This window comes from Falco cherrug, chromosome 7 (genome assembly GCF_023634085.1).
Source record: "Falco cherrug isolate bFalChe1 chromosome 7, bFalChe1.pri, whole genome shotgun sequence".
NCBI lineage: Eukaryota > Metazoa > Chordata > Aves > Falconiformes > Falconidae > Falco > Falco cherrug.
The window spans coordinates 22,052,845-22,066,718 of record NC_073703.1 but is presented as its reverse complement, the minus strand read 5'-3'; the positions used below and the strand labels follow the sequence as shown (position 1 = coordinate 22,066,718).

Sequence of the window (13,874 nt, the reverse complement as noted above, 5' to 3'; positions counted from 1 at the left end):
AATCTTTTTGCCAAGAAAAAGTTCCTGAAGCCACAGCAGGGTGGATGACAGTTCTGCTACTCCGATGCTAGTGAGGTTGCTATACAGTGAGTTGACTGCCTTCATGCAATGGTATCGCACAGATGTTAAGAGAACTCAACTTCCCGTACATCGTGAGGTGTTGCCTTGCAACTCTCAGTGGGACTTCTGTGTCTGCAAGTATTGCATTTGGGCTCTTTTTCCAATTCCAAGCCCATTCAAGTGGGTAACTTTTTTACTAAACTGGATGTCAGGCATTTACTCATCTTTTGGACTCCCATAGTGGCTATGTTGGGAAATACCTTTATGCTCTGTATCTACGTGGCAGACACCTGCCACCTATCTGTTCATGTAGTGCTGTGTTACTGCAAGAGAATTCAAGATGAGTCTGTTGGACAGACCATACAGCTTGAGAAGACTGAATCCAGGTTTAGGTTGGACTATCTTACTCCAGATGTGTATCTCAGTCATCTAATGAAGTTCTCCACTTACTTACTGCAGTTTTCCACAATAAGTGTTTTACTCATTTAATACTTCTAAATTAATTTTGTATCACTTCGCTTTTGTACTGAGGAGGTTGTAGTTAACAGCTGCACTGTTGGGTGGTTGTTAGGTTTTCTTATTTTTAAGCTTACCACTTTTCTGCTTTACAGAAAGCTTTTTTCCTTTATGATCTGTTGTTGGTAACACATGCGGCTTTCCTGTTCTAAGGAAAATAACGTAATAAATCTAAAAAATAATCTAAGAATAATAATCTAGTTATTATATACCATTGGATGCTTTTGCACCTCAGCCCAGCTCTTGTACTTGTACATGTTACTTTTTTTTGTCATATGGAGTCTTATGTTCTCAACAGGTAGTGTTTTCGTCATTGAACCTTCTACTGCATACAGAGGCCCTTATGTCTACTGTCAGTTTTTTGACAGCTGTTAGTCCATCAGGCAATGGAAGTAGTGGAGACACACCAAATAAAGATGAAAAGCAAGAAGGTGAAACTAGACTGAAGAAAGGTACAGTTGTATTTGACAAAATGGTCGTTCTGAAAGGAAGTGTTAACATGCTGACAAAATGATCAAATCCAGAGAAACAGGATAAGCTTTGTAGTGTGGGGTGAAGATCAAAAGTCATGTGACTGTGGCTTACCAGGCTGGAGGACTCATTTCAAAAAACCAGTAAGTGAGACTGGTTCTGGTCATAAATAGTGTCTTCAGGTGATATTTCTATTCTTGTTTCATTGCCATTTCACAAATACACTTGAATTTGAGTAAATGAGATTTCTGTGAGCTTAGAGGACTCAAACAGCAGCATGATCTTACTGTGAATGGTAAAATAAAGGAGATGTATTATTTGGATTATGTGATGTTACTGACTGAGGTGATTTAAATATACTTTCAAAGAAGTAGTAGAGTTGTTTGCTAGCCTAATTAAAATCTTCCTGTTTGTATAGCACTGAAACAAAATCTGAATTTATATCAAAATATACTCAGAGGGGAGCAACTGCAGTGTCCTTAATACAAAGCGCAAAACTCAAGCATCAGGTATGCTGGAAATGAGGTGCCTGGTGAAGAATGTTCAGAACCACATACAATTTCAATTGTCCTGGGTTTGAATCTGCAGGCTGAAAAAGAAGGTGCTGGTGTATGTGGTGTAACAAAGACCGTAAATATTTAAGCTCTTGGATTAATACTTTGCTGCTTTTTCTTAGTGAAGGTGCACACCATCAGTGAGGTCTGATGGCTTCTGGTCTTCCCCCAGAGATAATTTTTGACACTTGTGCATGACTTTGCCTTATTTTTCCCAGTCTTAACACTTGGTTTCATAAAACCTGGATGTTGGCTGCCTGAAACAGGCTTCCAAGGTTTGCCATTTCTTATAAGCTTTAAGAGAAAAATTCTTACCTTAGGATCTTGGAATAGGAAATACTGGATAACCTGAAAAAGCCACTACTGTGAACCTATTTGAGTTACTGATTTGATGTTACAAATAAGTAGACTCTGCGTTTTACTTCCTTTGAACCCCACAATTACCCTTCATTTAAAAAAAGTAAAGTTGTTCCAACAGAGAATCATTGCTAAATGGGAATAATATCAGACATAGTATTACAAACAGATGCTGACATGTTTTGTCAGTAGAGTTGCTTTCAGAGGAAGGCTTGTTGCTCTAAGATGGGATGTTACAGACTTGGTGATGAAAGAAACTGTAGGGAACAGAGCTAAGTCATCTGAATGCCAAAAAAACCCCCAAACCCTAGACCAAAACAACCCGCAAATACTCTCAGGAGTTTAAGTGAAAGTACCTTGTAAATCACTCCCTCTCTCATTTCTAGTGGCTAGACCTTCCAAGGATAAGGATGTCTTTGACTTCAAGTTTTTTGCCAAACTGGATGCCTTCTGTTTAAGTATTTGTGATGAAAAGAAGAATATTGCAGAGATCAAGATACAAGGTATCAAATTGTTTGTTAGTAGCAACTGATCTAGTAGCTTAGTTTTAAAGCAACTGCTAATAATTGGACTAAAAGAGATGTAAGGTATATATTTTCAGTATCTGACTTTTTAAAAAAAATTATCTGTATAAATGTGGCTTGTGGTATTGTTTTCAAAGTCAGTCTTCTAGTCTGTCATAATGTTTTGGCCTCCTGCTAGAAAAGCATGATACATTATTCTTCAGGTAATTAGGCTGATGTTTTGAAGGAGCTTGTTTATGGGTGGGTTTTCATGTTACGCTATTTTTCTGCTATACATGAATTATTTAGGATTAAAAAATCCCTTAAAAATATTTTCTTTGCTTTTGAAGTCTTAGGGTTTGTTTGCGTTTCTTGTTTCGGTTTCATTTTCTTGATTCTTTTTTTACCCCCCAGAGGGGCTATCAATAATTCTGTGTGAGAGAGAGGCAGGGGAGGAATTTTCACTTCCAAGTTTGGCTATAGCTGCCAAAACTCCCTCTTGGTGTGAATATTGAAGAATGTGTGATATACCAGAATATGTATTACAGTTCATAAAAAGTCTTTCACTTGTGCCCATCTCTAAATCATACGATGTATTCACACAAGAAAGTGTTGTATTCAAATATAGTATGGTAACATCTTCTGTGACAGAAAATCTCAATAAACTAACTCAGCTTGGTTATTAGGAGATGGATTAATGTTAGAATATTTTTCTGTGAATACTAGCTCACTTCTTTCTAGAGATGATTGATATTGAGACAGTGTCTGGATTAGAAATTTTTATATTTCATGTTTTTCGAAGCAGTAGTATGGTCACATTCTCAAAGCTTAATAACAGATGGCACAGTGTACAGACTTGGATTTGAACTCCAGACAATATACTTGCCTTCTGTGTCTGGTAAGATACAAGAAGTATCTATTTCCAGAACTTAAGAGTACTTTTTTATTTTGGAGAGGTTATGGTAGTTGGGGAACTACTTTTAATTATTCTTGTTTGGATACAGGGAGACAAAAATGCCTTGGATTGAATAGAGCTCTACGTACAGTCCTTTTAGCAAGGGAAATGGTAACTGACTTTGTTTCGAAACAGAGGAGAAAACCAAGTGTGTTTGTTTATTTTTTTGGTGGTTTTTCTAAAATCTTTGTTGAATTTAGCAAGCTACTAATAAAATAATTGTTGCAATGTATAATTTCGGTAACTGATCTCATCTCCCCTAACGGTGCTGTGTGGCCCTACCCTGAAAATGAGTTTTACCTCCATTACACAATACTACTGTTTCTCTCTTTATGCTTTACAGGTCTTGACTCATCTCTTCTCCTTCAGCCGAGTCACACTGTATTCTTTGCCCGACTTAAAGACATAGTTGTCACCGATGTTGATTCAAGGACCCTTCATAAAAAAGTACTAAACTACAAGATTTTAAGTTTTACTTGATTCTTGGTTACTTTTGTGTGTAGAAGTGAAATGTAATAAATGCTATTTCACTTGTTTTAAAATATTTGATTTGTCATGTATACCTCCTTTTCTAACAAGATACATGGTAAAGCATAGTTTTCATATTAGAAGAATAGATGTCTGAAAATTTTTTAAAAAATAATGGTCTAACTTGTACATCTGATAGGCTGATGATATGTTTAGTCCTTCTTTGTATTAAGTACCTTTTTAGAAGCTGCTGATGGCTGGTAGGTACTGTTTCTTTCTTTCTAGGCTGTGTCTATAGTTGGAGATGAAGTTTTCAGTTTCAATCTGGCATTAGATCCATATGCTACTGAGGGAGAAGCCTACGCTGACATGTCAAAAGTGGATGGTACCGTATCTTTGAAAGTAGGCTGCATTCAGATAGTATACCTTCACAAATTTCTTATGTCTCTTCTGGTGAGTCTTTTTTTCCCTTTTTATGTTTCTGCTGTATTCTCAAATTAGCCTTCTTTGTGTCCTCAGTACAAGTGGTAACAAGCTTCTGAAAGAGAAATGATAAGCTTATTTGTGTGTACTATTAAAAAAGACTTTCAGTAAGCTTGAACTAGTTTGAGTTTCAAAAAACTAAGATAATGTAGGTGGGTCACTTCCCACCCTCTGCTTTCGAAATAGGGAAAAGCTTGATGCTATTAAGGTATTTTGGGGTGTTTGTGTTCACTGCTTTCTCCACCCTGGCAAAAACCTGAGTTCATTGCAAACATATCTGAGCTAATGTTAGAGGCAAAACTTTCTGCAAGGTTAGATGCTATGACAGCTGCAAATTAATCACTGTAAATATTTATACCTTCATCAGATATTCTCATGTTGTCTTTTTCAATAAAGCGCTAGTGGGCTTTCTGTCATTTAGTACTGGCTTTAATAAGAATTAGTATTCAGTGGGGGCAAAGAGGGGCTCTAAAAACATGTCTCCAGAAGCTAATGAGGTGAAGGAATTTGTAGCTAATAAGTAAGAAAAGGTAGAAACGGGTTTAAAATGAGTGGATAGTACTGGTTAATACATTTTTGACCCTCTATGAGAGGTCATGACAGAAGGTACACATTTGTCTTTCCCCAGGGAAAATTCAGCACAGTAGGAAGCATAACTGGTGGTTGATGTTGCTTGTGGTTGATGATGTAAAATGAAAGTAATTTAGATTAAACAACTGTTTACAAGCATTTCTACTTTTTGTTCAACTGCTTGTTCTAGACCTTCTTGAACAACTTTCAGACAGCTAAGGAGGCACTGAGTGCTGCTACAGTCCAAGCTGCAGAAAAGGCTGCTACCAGTGTAAAAGACCTGGCTCAAAGGAGTTTTCGACTTTCGATGGACATTAACTTGAAAGCACCAGTTATAGTCATTCCTCAGTCCTCAGTTTCCCCCAATGTTATAGTAGTAGATCTTGGCTTGATTAAGGTTCAGAACCAGTTTAGTTTGGTGTCTCCAGAAGGCAGTTCGCTCCCGCCAGTCATTGACAAAATGGATGTGCAGCTGACGAAGCTGAAACTGTCCAGGTAAAGTGCATTTTACTAAGTAATGCCTTAGCTAACTGGTAATATTAATACTTCATAGGATATTAATCTACTTACTTGGAAACCATGGTCTGTGACAATGTCAAATATGTGGTGTTAAAATAATGTGGTCTTAAGGGCAAAAAATTTGGTAGTAAAATAATACACTGTTCTGCTCGGGAAGCCATTTAAGCCTAAAGAGAGATGAGATTTGAGATTTTATGATGTTCCTTTGCAAATGTACTTAACTTCTAACTTGCCTACCATGTGTGGTGTGAGGGTTTTTGTTTTCTTCCTTTTGTTCTAAGGACCACTATGGAGACAGGTTTGTCACATCCAGACATTCAAATACTTCGTCCTATTAATTTAAGCCTGTCTGTGAAACGAAATCTGTCTGCAACTTGGTTTCACAAATTGCCAGTATTGGAGATCACGGGGAGTCTGGATACAATGAATGTAAGTCTTGTGAAAAGAACATGGTGAGAATCTCGGTGACAATACTAAACATAAGACTAACCTTTATGTTACTTTTAGACACAAAGGTGCAACAAGCTGCAAACTTCTAAGTAGTTTGTTGAGTGAGTTTCAGGGATGTCAACAGAGTTTAGCCTACCTATTTGAATGCAGAGGTTTGAAAGTGTCATATAAAGCACCCAAACTGCTGTGTACATATATTAAACTGAGAGAAAGGTAAGATAACTGAAAGGGATGTCAAGCGGTCTTGTTTATTCCCTGCCATAAGGCAGGACCAACTTAAATCAAATGGTTTTGTGACCAGTTCTCAGAGCAAGTCTTCTTTCAGTGCTTGTTTTTTTTAAAAATATCTTCTTGAGAAGAATTTTAAATTAGGCAAATACTTGCCTTAGTAACTCTAGCTTCATAACTTCCTGTCTCCCTTGAATGACCTCTCAAGATAGTTGTTTTCTGTGGCAATGCATGTGCTGTGCAAGAAAAATACCAGGTACATCTTGGGTGAAACTCAAAATATTAAGTAGCATGTCATTTACAGGAAAGTGTTAAAAGTGTAGATATACTAAGTAAAGGATGCAGTATCTATTGATACAGCTTTGGAAGTCTCAACTTTCTTTAATCTCCTAATCCAGGGGTCCTCAAACTACGGCCTGCAGGCCGGATACAGCTCCCCAGGGTCCTCAATCCAGCCCCCGGTATTTACAGACACACCCCCCCCCCCCACCAGGGGTTGGGGGGAAGTGGGGGGAACCAAGCAGCCACAGATGACTTCCTGCCACTTAATCCATGCGCCGGCCCCCTGTTTAAAAAGTTTGAGGACCCCTGTCCTAATCCTTTAACAATAAGTCATCATGTCATTTAAGGGTAGCTGCTGCTAACAAAATACCTAAATAAACGCTCTTCTTGCCAGGAAATGTTGTTCTGCTTTGTTAGCTAGCAATAAGTTTAAAGAACAACGTTTTTCATGAGAACTGTCATCTGCAATTTTGTAGGTTGTGTTAAGTCAAGAGGATTTGAATGTCTTTCTCAAAGTGTTGACAGAAAACCTTGGTGAAGCAGAAGAACAAACTCATGCAAAACCAGTACTGCAAAAGGAAGGTCAGAGACGGATGTTGTCATGAATATTAAGTGTATAGCTTTCAGGAATAATGGAAAGCGCTTACTATCTGGAAAGTAAGCTTAGATCTGAAACGGTGGTGTATAAGTGATAAACTTTTTAATGTTGCAAGGACAGTGTTCACACTTTTAATACTTCAAAGAAGTGGAAACATCACAAGACAAAATCTGGTAATGGTGTTAGCTAAATTGTTATAGTACTAGCAAGGTATTGAGATATCAGAGTTGTCTTGCTGCCAGAACATGTTTGTATTTCCTTTGCTTGCTCTGAAGCTAAAGACCCTGCTTGTGGAAGTGTTGCTAGCTTATTTTAGGTGAATGTAAGCCATCTAAATGAATGAAAGAATGGGGTATGTGTGGTGGTTTAACCTCAGCCAGTAATTAAGTACCACATAACTGCCTGTTCACTCCCCTCTCACCCAGAGGGGTGGGGAGAAGAATCAGAATGGAACATAAAACTCAAGGGTTGAGATAAGAACGATGTAATAATTGAGATAAAATAAGAACAAAAGAACGGTAGTAATAATGACAATAACAGTTATAATGAAAGGAGGGAGAAAGGGAGAGGAATGAAATCCAAAGGGAAGGGAGAAAAGAACAGTACAACTTCTCCTCACCTGCTGACTGATGCCCAGCCAGTCCCTGAGCAACAATCAACTGGCCCCAGACACCCCCCAACCTCCCACCCCACACCCAGTTTATATACCAAGCATGATGTCCCATGGTATGGAATACCTCATTGATTAGTTCAGCTCAGCTGCCCTGGCTGTGTCCCCTCCCAATTCCCTGTGCCCCTGCAGCCCTCCTACCAGCAAGGCCTGAGAAACCATGAAGTCCATGACCACTCTGCCCCCACACCATAGTCAAAACACAGCACTGCACTAGCCAGCAAGAAAAAAAATGTATCTATCCCAACAGAAACCAGGACAATATGTTTCTTGAGCTAAACAAATGGTGGCAGTTTCAAAAGTTAACTAATTTATTGAATGTTTCAGGTAAAACTAAAGAAATGGAGAAATCAGTTTTGGCGCAGGATAAGTGTGTTCCAGAAGGAATGCTGCCTGAAAAGAGAAAAACCCCATTAAATGAAGATGTAATCAATATGCTACTTAATTTTGAAATCAAAGAGGTATGTATCCATCTGTAAAATTTATTGTTACTGAATATATACTAAAGTCTTTTTCTTAGAAGTAGTGAGCTATAAAATCCATTTTAACTGTTTAAAGATGATGATGGTACATACCAGCAAAAATAAAACAAAAAACCCCCAGAACTTAGGTTCTTAAGCAGTTTCTTTAGCTGTTTTCTTTTGTCTATATTACGCGAGATTGTATTTATAGTATATTTAACATAGACAATACATCTAACAGGGAAAACCAGACTTTTTACATGTTCTGTACTCATCAAACCTTAATCCTTCATAACACTGCATATGATTCTCTTAGTAACAAACCAGGTGAAATAGTTAAGCTAGAACTAGTATTTTTCCCATAGAGATAGTAAGTCTGACGTAGATGGAGTACTGGTAAAATGCACGAGTGATCAATTGACAAAGATAGCTATGCATAAGAAATTGTCCAAGCATGGTGTTTCTCTGAAGATGTCTGACATGCTAAATGTGAAGAACTCAGCATGGCCTTTCATTTTTTTTCAAGAGTGAGACCAAACAGCTTAGGTATGCGGGTTTGGCTTTTGGTTTTCAGGGTTTTTTGTGTGTATTTTTTTTTCGCTAAATCTCTGTGGATGTTCTTGTCCAATACAAAATCTGAGTTCCTATTTTTTAGACAGGAAAAAAAAATCATTTTCAAACTTGAAACTATTCCATTGCTGAGTGAGAGTGCATTCAAAGACTAGGAACACCCTCCTATCCCTGGCCACCAGGGAAACATATTCTGTGTGTGTGATACGAAATCATACAAGAAAAATCAGGGTTTTTATAAGGTTATCAGAAATATTTGTCTCACAGTTGAAGTATAGACAGGTAGGAAGTTGATACCATCCCAGGTTTTGGGTTTTCTTAGTTTTTTCAGAATTACAATTGCGACTGGCTGATGAGGTACCTGTCAACAAAACCAGCATGTAGTTATTCAATGTGCATCACTAGTCCCTCTGGTCGCTTCTGACTTACAGATTTGCTGGCTTGGCTGTGAAGAACTTTTTTAGTGGTGGGACTGAGGCATGTTACGGGCTAGGCTGTAGTGTTCCATGTTCTCTTATTTAATATATCTTATGAACAATTCTGTCTTGTTTAATACACGTGCTTTACATGGAAATTTTTACTGAGGTAGGGTTCACATTGTCTGTGGACTGTATATGTTGGCTGATAAATGACAAAATGCTGATTAGTTAGTGTACAAAGAGTATGCCACGTAATGATGCAGAAAGGATTTGACAAGACTTGAATTCTTTAAATTTCTTGTGTGGTAAATTGTTAGATTGATGCACTGGGTTTAGTTCCCAAGAATGTAAGATAATTGCCTCATGTAACAATTGCATTAAAGTTAGCATTGCTCTTTAATAACTATACCTAGTTCTGCTTTAATTTTCAGCTACATTTAGAAACTCAAGTTTTCTCATTTTCAATGTTGTAATCGGTGTAATGCTTAATATATTCTATAAATGAAGAACTGTAACGTTGAAACTTTTTTGTCCTTAATTATTATTTGCACAGCATCAGGTATTCAAAGATTGATTCACATTGCTGTCTGTTCTCTACTGCTCTTCTTTCCAGACCAGTATGACTTGTAGTAACGGTTTTTTCCATATTCAGACTCTGTATGTAGCGCCTGTTTACAAAATTAAAGCATAGCTTAACAATGTAAAGATACACTGTTAGGCCAACAAAATTAAATTATAGCCAAATTAATAGACCTGGGATTTTTGTTTTGTTGTTGGAGTTAATAAGTGATTGGTTGCTCAGCCAAGAGGAACAGAGAGAGAGAGGGGAAAAAAATCTTTTAACAAACTCCTGTTGTGGGTTCTCTTTGTTAAAAAGCAAAATGTCTAGATTAATACTACTCTTGAAGCTTAGCTGAGGAGATAATGGCCCATTATAACTGCATGCTCTATCATCTGGACAGCTTCACTGAAATAGTGAACTTATTTCCATTTCCCCATTCCAGGTTGTAATAACCTTGATGAAGCAGGTTCAGAAGGAGAGATACCCATTACATGTTCTAACTGTGCTACAGCTTGGAACTGAAACCAAAGTTAAAAATCATGAATTGAGTGCAGCAGCATATCTGAAAAAAATTACTATGAGATGCATTGAAATAAGTGGTAAGTCTTCTACAAAAATGGTATGCAGTCAGTACAGTGTGTGCAATCAGCTTTTGTAGCAATAGGATAGGATGGTTAAAAGAAAAAATTAAGGGGGGGGAATGGCAGGAGGTTACATGCCAAATCCATTTAATGATGTCCTGTGTGATACAGATTAATCTGTTTTACCTGATACCAAATTATACTCCTGTTGCTGGAGTTGGTTTGAGTTAACTTATTTGAATTAGTTGCCTACTTGTGAGTATGAATGGTCATTCCTGAGAAGTATTCTATCTGTTCAGAGTGTTTTGATGGGCTTCTGAATCTGTGCTTTATGATCAGCATCCTTGGTTGGCCGGGTAACAAAGTGATATTCAAGTAATAGCTGCAATAGCCATGTGTTCAAAGTGAAGAAGTATGGTTTTGAATATAAAAACCTAAAGATAGGAATGCAAAACTAATTATAGGAAAATAAGTTTCCCATTTTGAATGTTATATCAGGATCAAGTTAATTTTGAGTAGTTTAATTAAAAAAAAGTGAATACACTATTTCACAAGGTAATGCTTAATCTGCAGCTTCTCAGTGAAAAGCGATGTTTATAGAATAGTATATCATTATATATAATTGAGAATTAGCATGGAGGCATTCCAAAGGTGGAGTAAAGCTTCTGAGTGGGAATACTTTACGGTTTTATTTCTTTATTTGCAGACACAAAAGGAGATCCTCTTTGCATTATTAATTCTTCAAGTGAGACAGATGAACATCTTCTGAAAATGGAATACATTAAGGTTTCAGTACCTTTTAACTAAGGTTATATGGGGAGTAAAATAAGGCTTCCATACTTAGTCTGCGTCAGAAATTTTTTTTCTTCTTTTAAAACCTGTAGGATTTGTATCTAAAACTTATCTAGGTCTTCTCCCAAATACCTATATTTCAGCTTACCATTTAATTTCACTCTCCACTGCTTCCATACAGTGCTTGCTTCATTAAGTCAACACAATTACTGAAATCACTGGTGAGGCAAAATGTTTGTATACGTTCTTCTTTGTGAATGATACAGAGAAGTATCTTGGTGAAACTTAATAGGTGAGATAGTCTTTACCTATGTAAGTGATAGGTGGCTCTCTACAGGTGGTAAAACTAGCATTTGAGGAGTGGTATGAGCTGGAGTTCTTGAGTTTGTTGTTTTTTTTTTTTTTAAAAAAAGTGCCTTTCAAAAACCGCATGAATACTTGGGAATCTGGTAGGTTGTAGTTGTATTCTTATCTATAATGACCTGATTCTTATTAGATATACAGAAACGTGACAGAGTAAGTGTAAATTGATCCAGTTTAAATAGATCCTAGGTAAGAGAGAAAATTGTAACTGGCCAGTTGAACTTTCACAAAATATGTGCTGTAAAATGTCACTGAGTGTTGTGAGTACACCTTCTTGTTGACTTGTGTGCCTTATTTAGAGAACTTGTTTCTTGTCCTTTGTTTTCCTTTGCAATGGGAATAATCCTTATGTGTTTGTGTGATAAATTCAATTTGTTCAGTTAATTCAGTTAATGAACTTGGTTAATTCAGTAGAGACTGAGTGTGTGCTTGGGCTTATTTTATTTCCTTTAGGCTGATGTTGATGGACCAGCTTTTGTTACTACTTATGGAAGTACCAAGCAAAACATTAATGTAAGTATTGGATGTATTTAATTTTTTTTAAGCTTCTTGCAAAGTAACAGCTGTGTAAACTTGTTAGTTGCCCTCTTTTTCTCTTTTCATTGAAGAGGGGAAAAAACCCCCACCAACCTAAAAAACGAAAACTTGACTCTTTCATCATTAAAGCTTATAATGCTTTATTTTTAACTACTTCAAAGAAAAATCCAGGAGGAGAATAAATTATTTTCTTTTTTTAATGAACTATTTAGTGTATTAATTCTTTTAACTAGAAGCTGTACATTTGTAGCTAGTTTAAATTTATAAGTACTTATTTCTAACTGAGGCCTGTTGGGTGTGTATTATTTCTGCAGTGACACTTAGCAGCCTGTGAAACCAAGGCCTTGTGTTTCAGAGCTTGAAAGTTTGTAACAGTGAAATTTCAAAAGTATTTTCAGAGGTCTTGTGTTTAATCAGTCCTTTTCTACTTCTCCTGAAAGCAACCATTCATGTGTAGCTTTCCATGGCTTCAGTGACTTTTGAAGCAAGAGAGTCATTTTGCTTTTAAAATGGTTCCTTTGAAGTAGTAGTGGTGGGTGCAGCTTGCTTCTTGACAGCCATATGGGGAACTTGAAGTGGCTGGACTGTTTAGAGTCAATAATGCTGACATCCCATAATGCATCAGCAAAACCATTTATCAAGAGTTGCTTTGGGCTAAGAAGTCAGCTAGGTGATGCTGGGTTTCACTAAGTAATACTGACTAGATAGTTGCTACTTGAGTACTTTGTGTTTGTGCAAGTCTTGATGTTTTGTTGTATCATACCTGCTAAAATACCTCTGTACGCAGTTCTGAAGGTGTCAACCAGAGTGCTCAATAGTTCACAATGAGATGCAGCAGAACTGAGAGCTTACTGAAAAAGCATAACTACATGTAGCATCAATTTCTAGATAGGCACAGTTCCTCTGTTGCAGTTTTAAGCTTTGCTTCCACAGCTCTATCATCTGTTTGGGGGCTTGTGTGGTGTTAAGTTGAAGGAGGTAGAAGTGTGAGATACTGGAGAAATTTGAAAGGGTGAGAAACTTGAGCAAGACACTATTTTCTCAATTCTGCAACAATAACTATGAGTTGTTATGCAATAGACTGCTACTAAATAACAATGTTACTTTGTCTGCTTGCCCTCATTTTAGGTCACTTTTTCATCTTTGGATATAGTACTTCACACAGAAGCTTTGCTTTCCATCATAAGTTTTCTTACATTCAGTGTTCCATCAGGTGGTTTTCCCAGCACTGATAAAACATCAGACCACAAGCCGCAAATAAAAGAACAAGAAAAAGGCAGTACTCTTAGAGCAGGTAATGTGGTATTAGAAAGCCTGTACTTCTGTTGCTTAACAGCATCTAGCCTTTGCTTTCAAAGGATGCCATTTCAGGTGACAGCATTGCAATCTGTTTGGAGAAAAACAAGGAAGAAAATAATCTTCTTTAAGAAAGAAAAGCCAGATGTTTTTGCTGTCGCTTTGTTTTACACATTCTCCTTAGTCAATATAGCTTTTCTCCTAGGTAGTGGTCTGACTTCTGTAATAAAAGTGGACTAAATGATATTGCAGTGAACAAAACCAAAGCTTTTCCAAAGCATTGGTGTCACAACTTAGTTGCTTTCCAATCTGAAGGCTCTAAAGAGTTGCTTACATTGCTGACAAGAAACATTCCTGAGCCCTGGGGGAAGCAAAGAGAAGTTATGAACTGAAAGGTGTTGTGCTTATTTGAATAATTAGTAGCTATAACTTTGAAATAGTACGTGTTTTTCTATGGAAGCTGCATAAGAATGTTTCATCAGGTCCTGTGTGGTTGATCCTTGTATTTGTAGGGAAATTCAAGGTTTTCTAATCCTAAATCTATTGGGACTGAGTTTACAGTGGCTGGCAGATTTTGTGTTCTACAGGCACCTTCAATTTGCTGCAGAA

The 13,874-nt window shown here is 37.1% G+C and overlaps 1 protein-coding gene across 3 annotated transcripts in view; it reads left to right on the top strand.

The window, feature by feature from the left end:
- Positions 1-13,874, top strand: part of VPS13C (vacuolar protein sorting 13 homolog C) — a 97,294-nt gene that overhangs the window by 35,089 nt on the left and 48,331 nt on the right. For all 3 annotated transcript variants that reach the window (XM_055715787.1, XM_055715788.1, XM_055715789.1), the window contains 12 exons: positions 875-1,028; positions 2,345-2,461; positions 3,760-3,863; positions 4,170-4,337; positions 5,128-5,432; positions 5,738-5,885; positions 6,893-6,998; positions 8,012-8,145; positions 10,139-10,295; positions 10,984-11,063; positions 11,886-11,945; positions 13,098-13,263. In XM_055715787.1, coding sequence (XP_055571762.1) covers positions 875-1,028; positions 2,345-2,461; positions 3,760-3,863; positions 4,170-4,337; positions 5,128-5,432; positions 5,738-5,885; positions 6,893-6,998; positions 8,012-8,145; positions 10,139-10,295; positions 10,984-11,063; positions 11,886-11,945; positions 13,098-13,263 — 1,699 coding nt within the window. The remainder of the gene's footprint in view (positions 1-874; positions 1,029-2,344; positions 2,462-3,759; positions 3,864-4,169; positions 4,338-5,127; positions 5,433-5,737; positions 5,886-6,892; positions 6,999-8,011; positions 8,146-10,138; positions 10,296-10,983; positions 11,064-11,885; positions 11,946-13,097; positions 13,264-13,874) is intronic.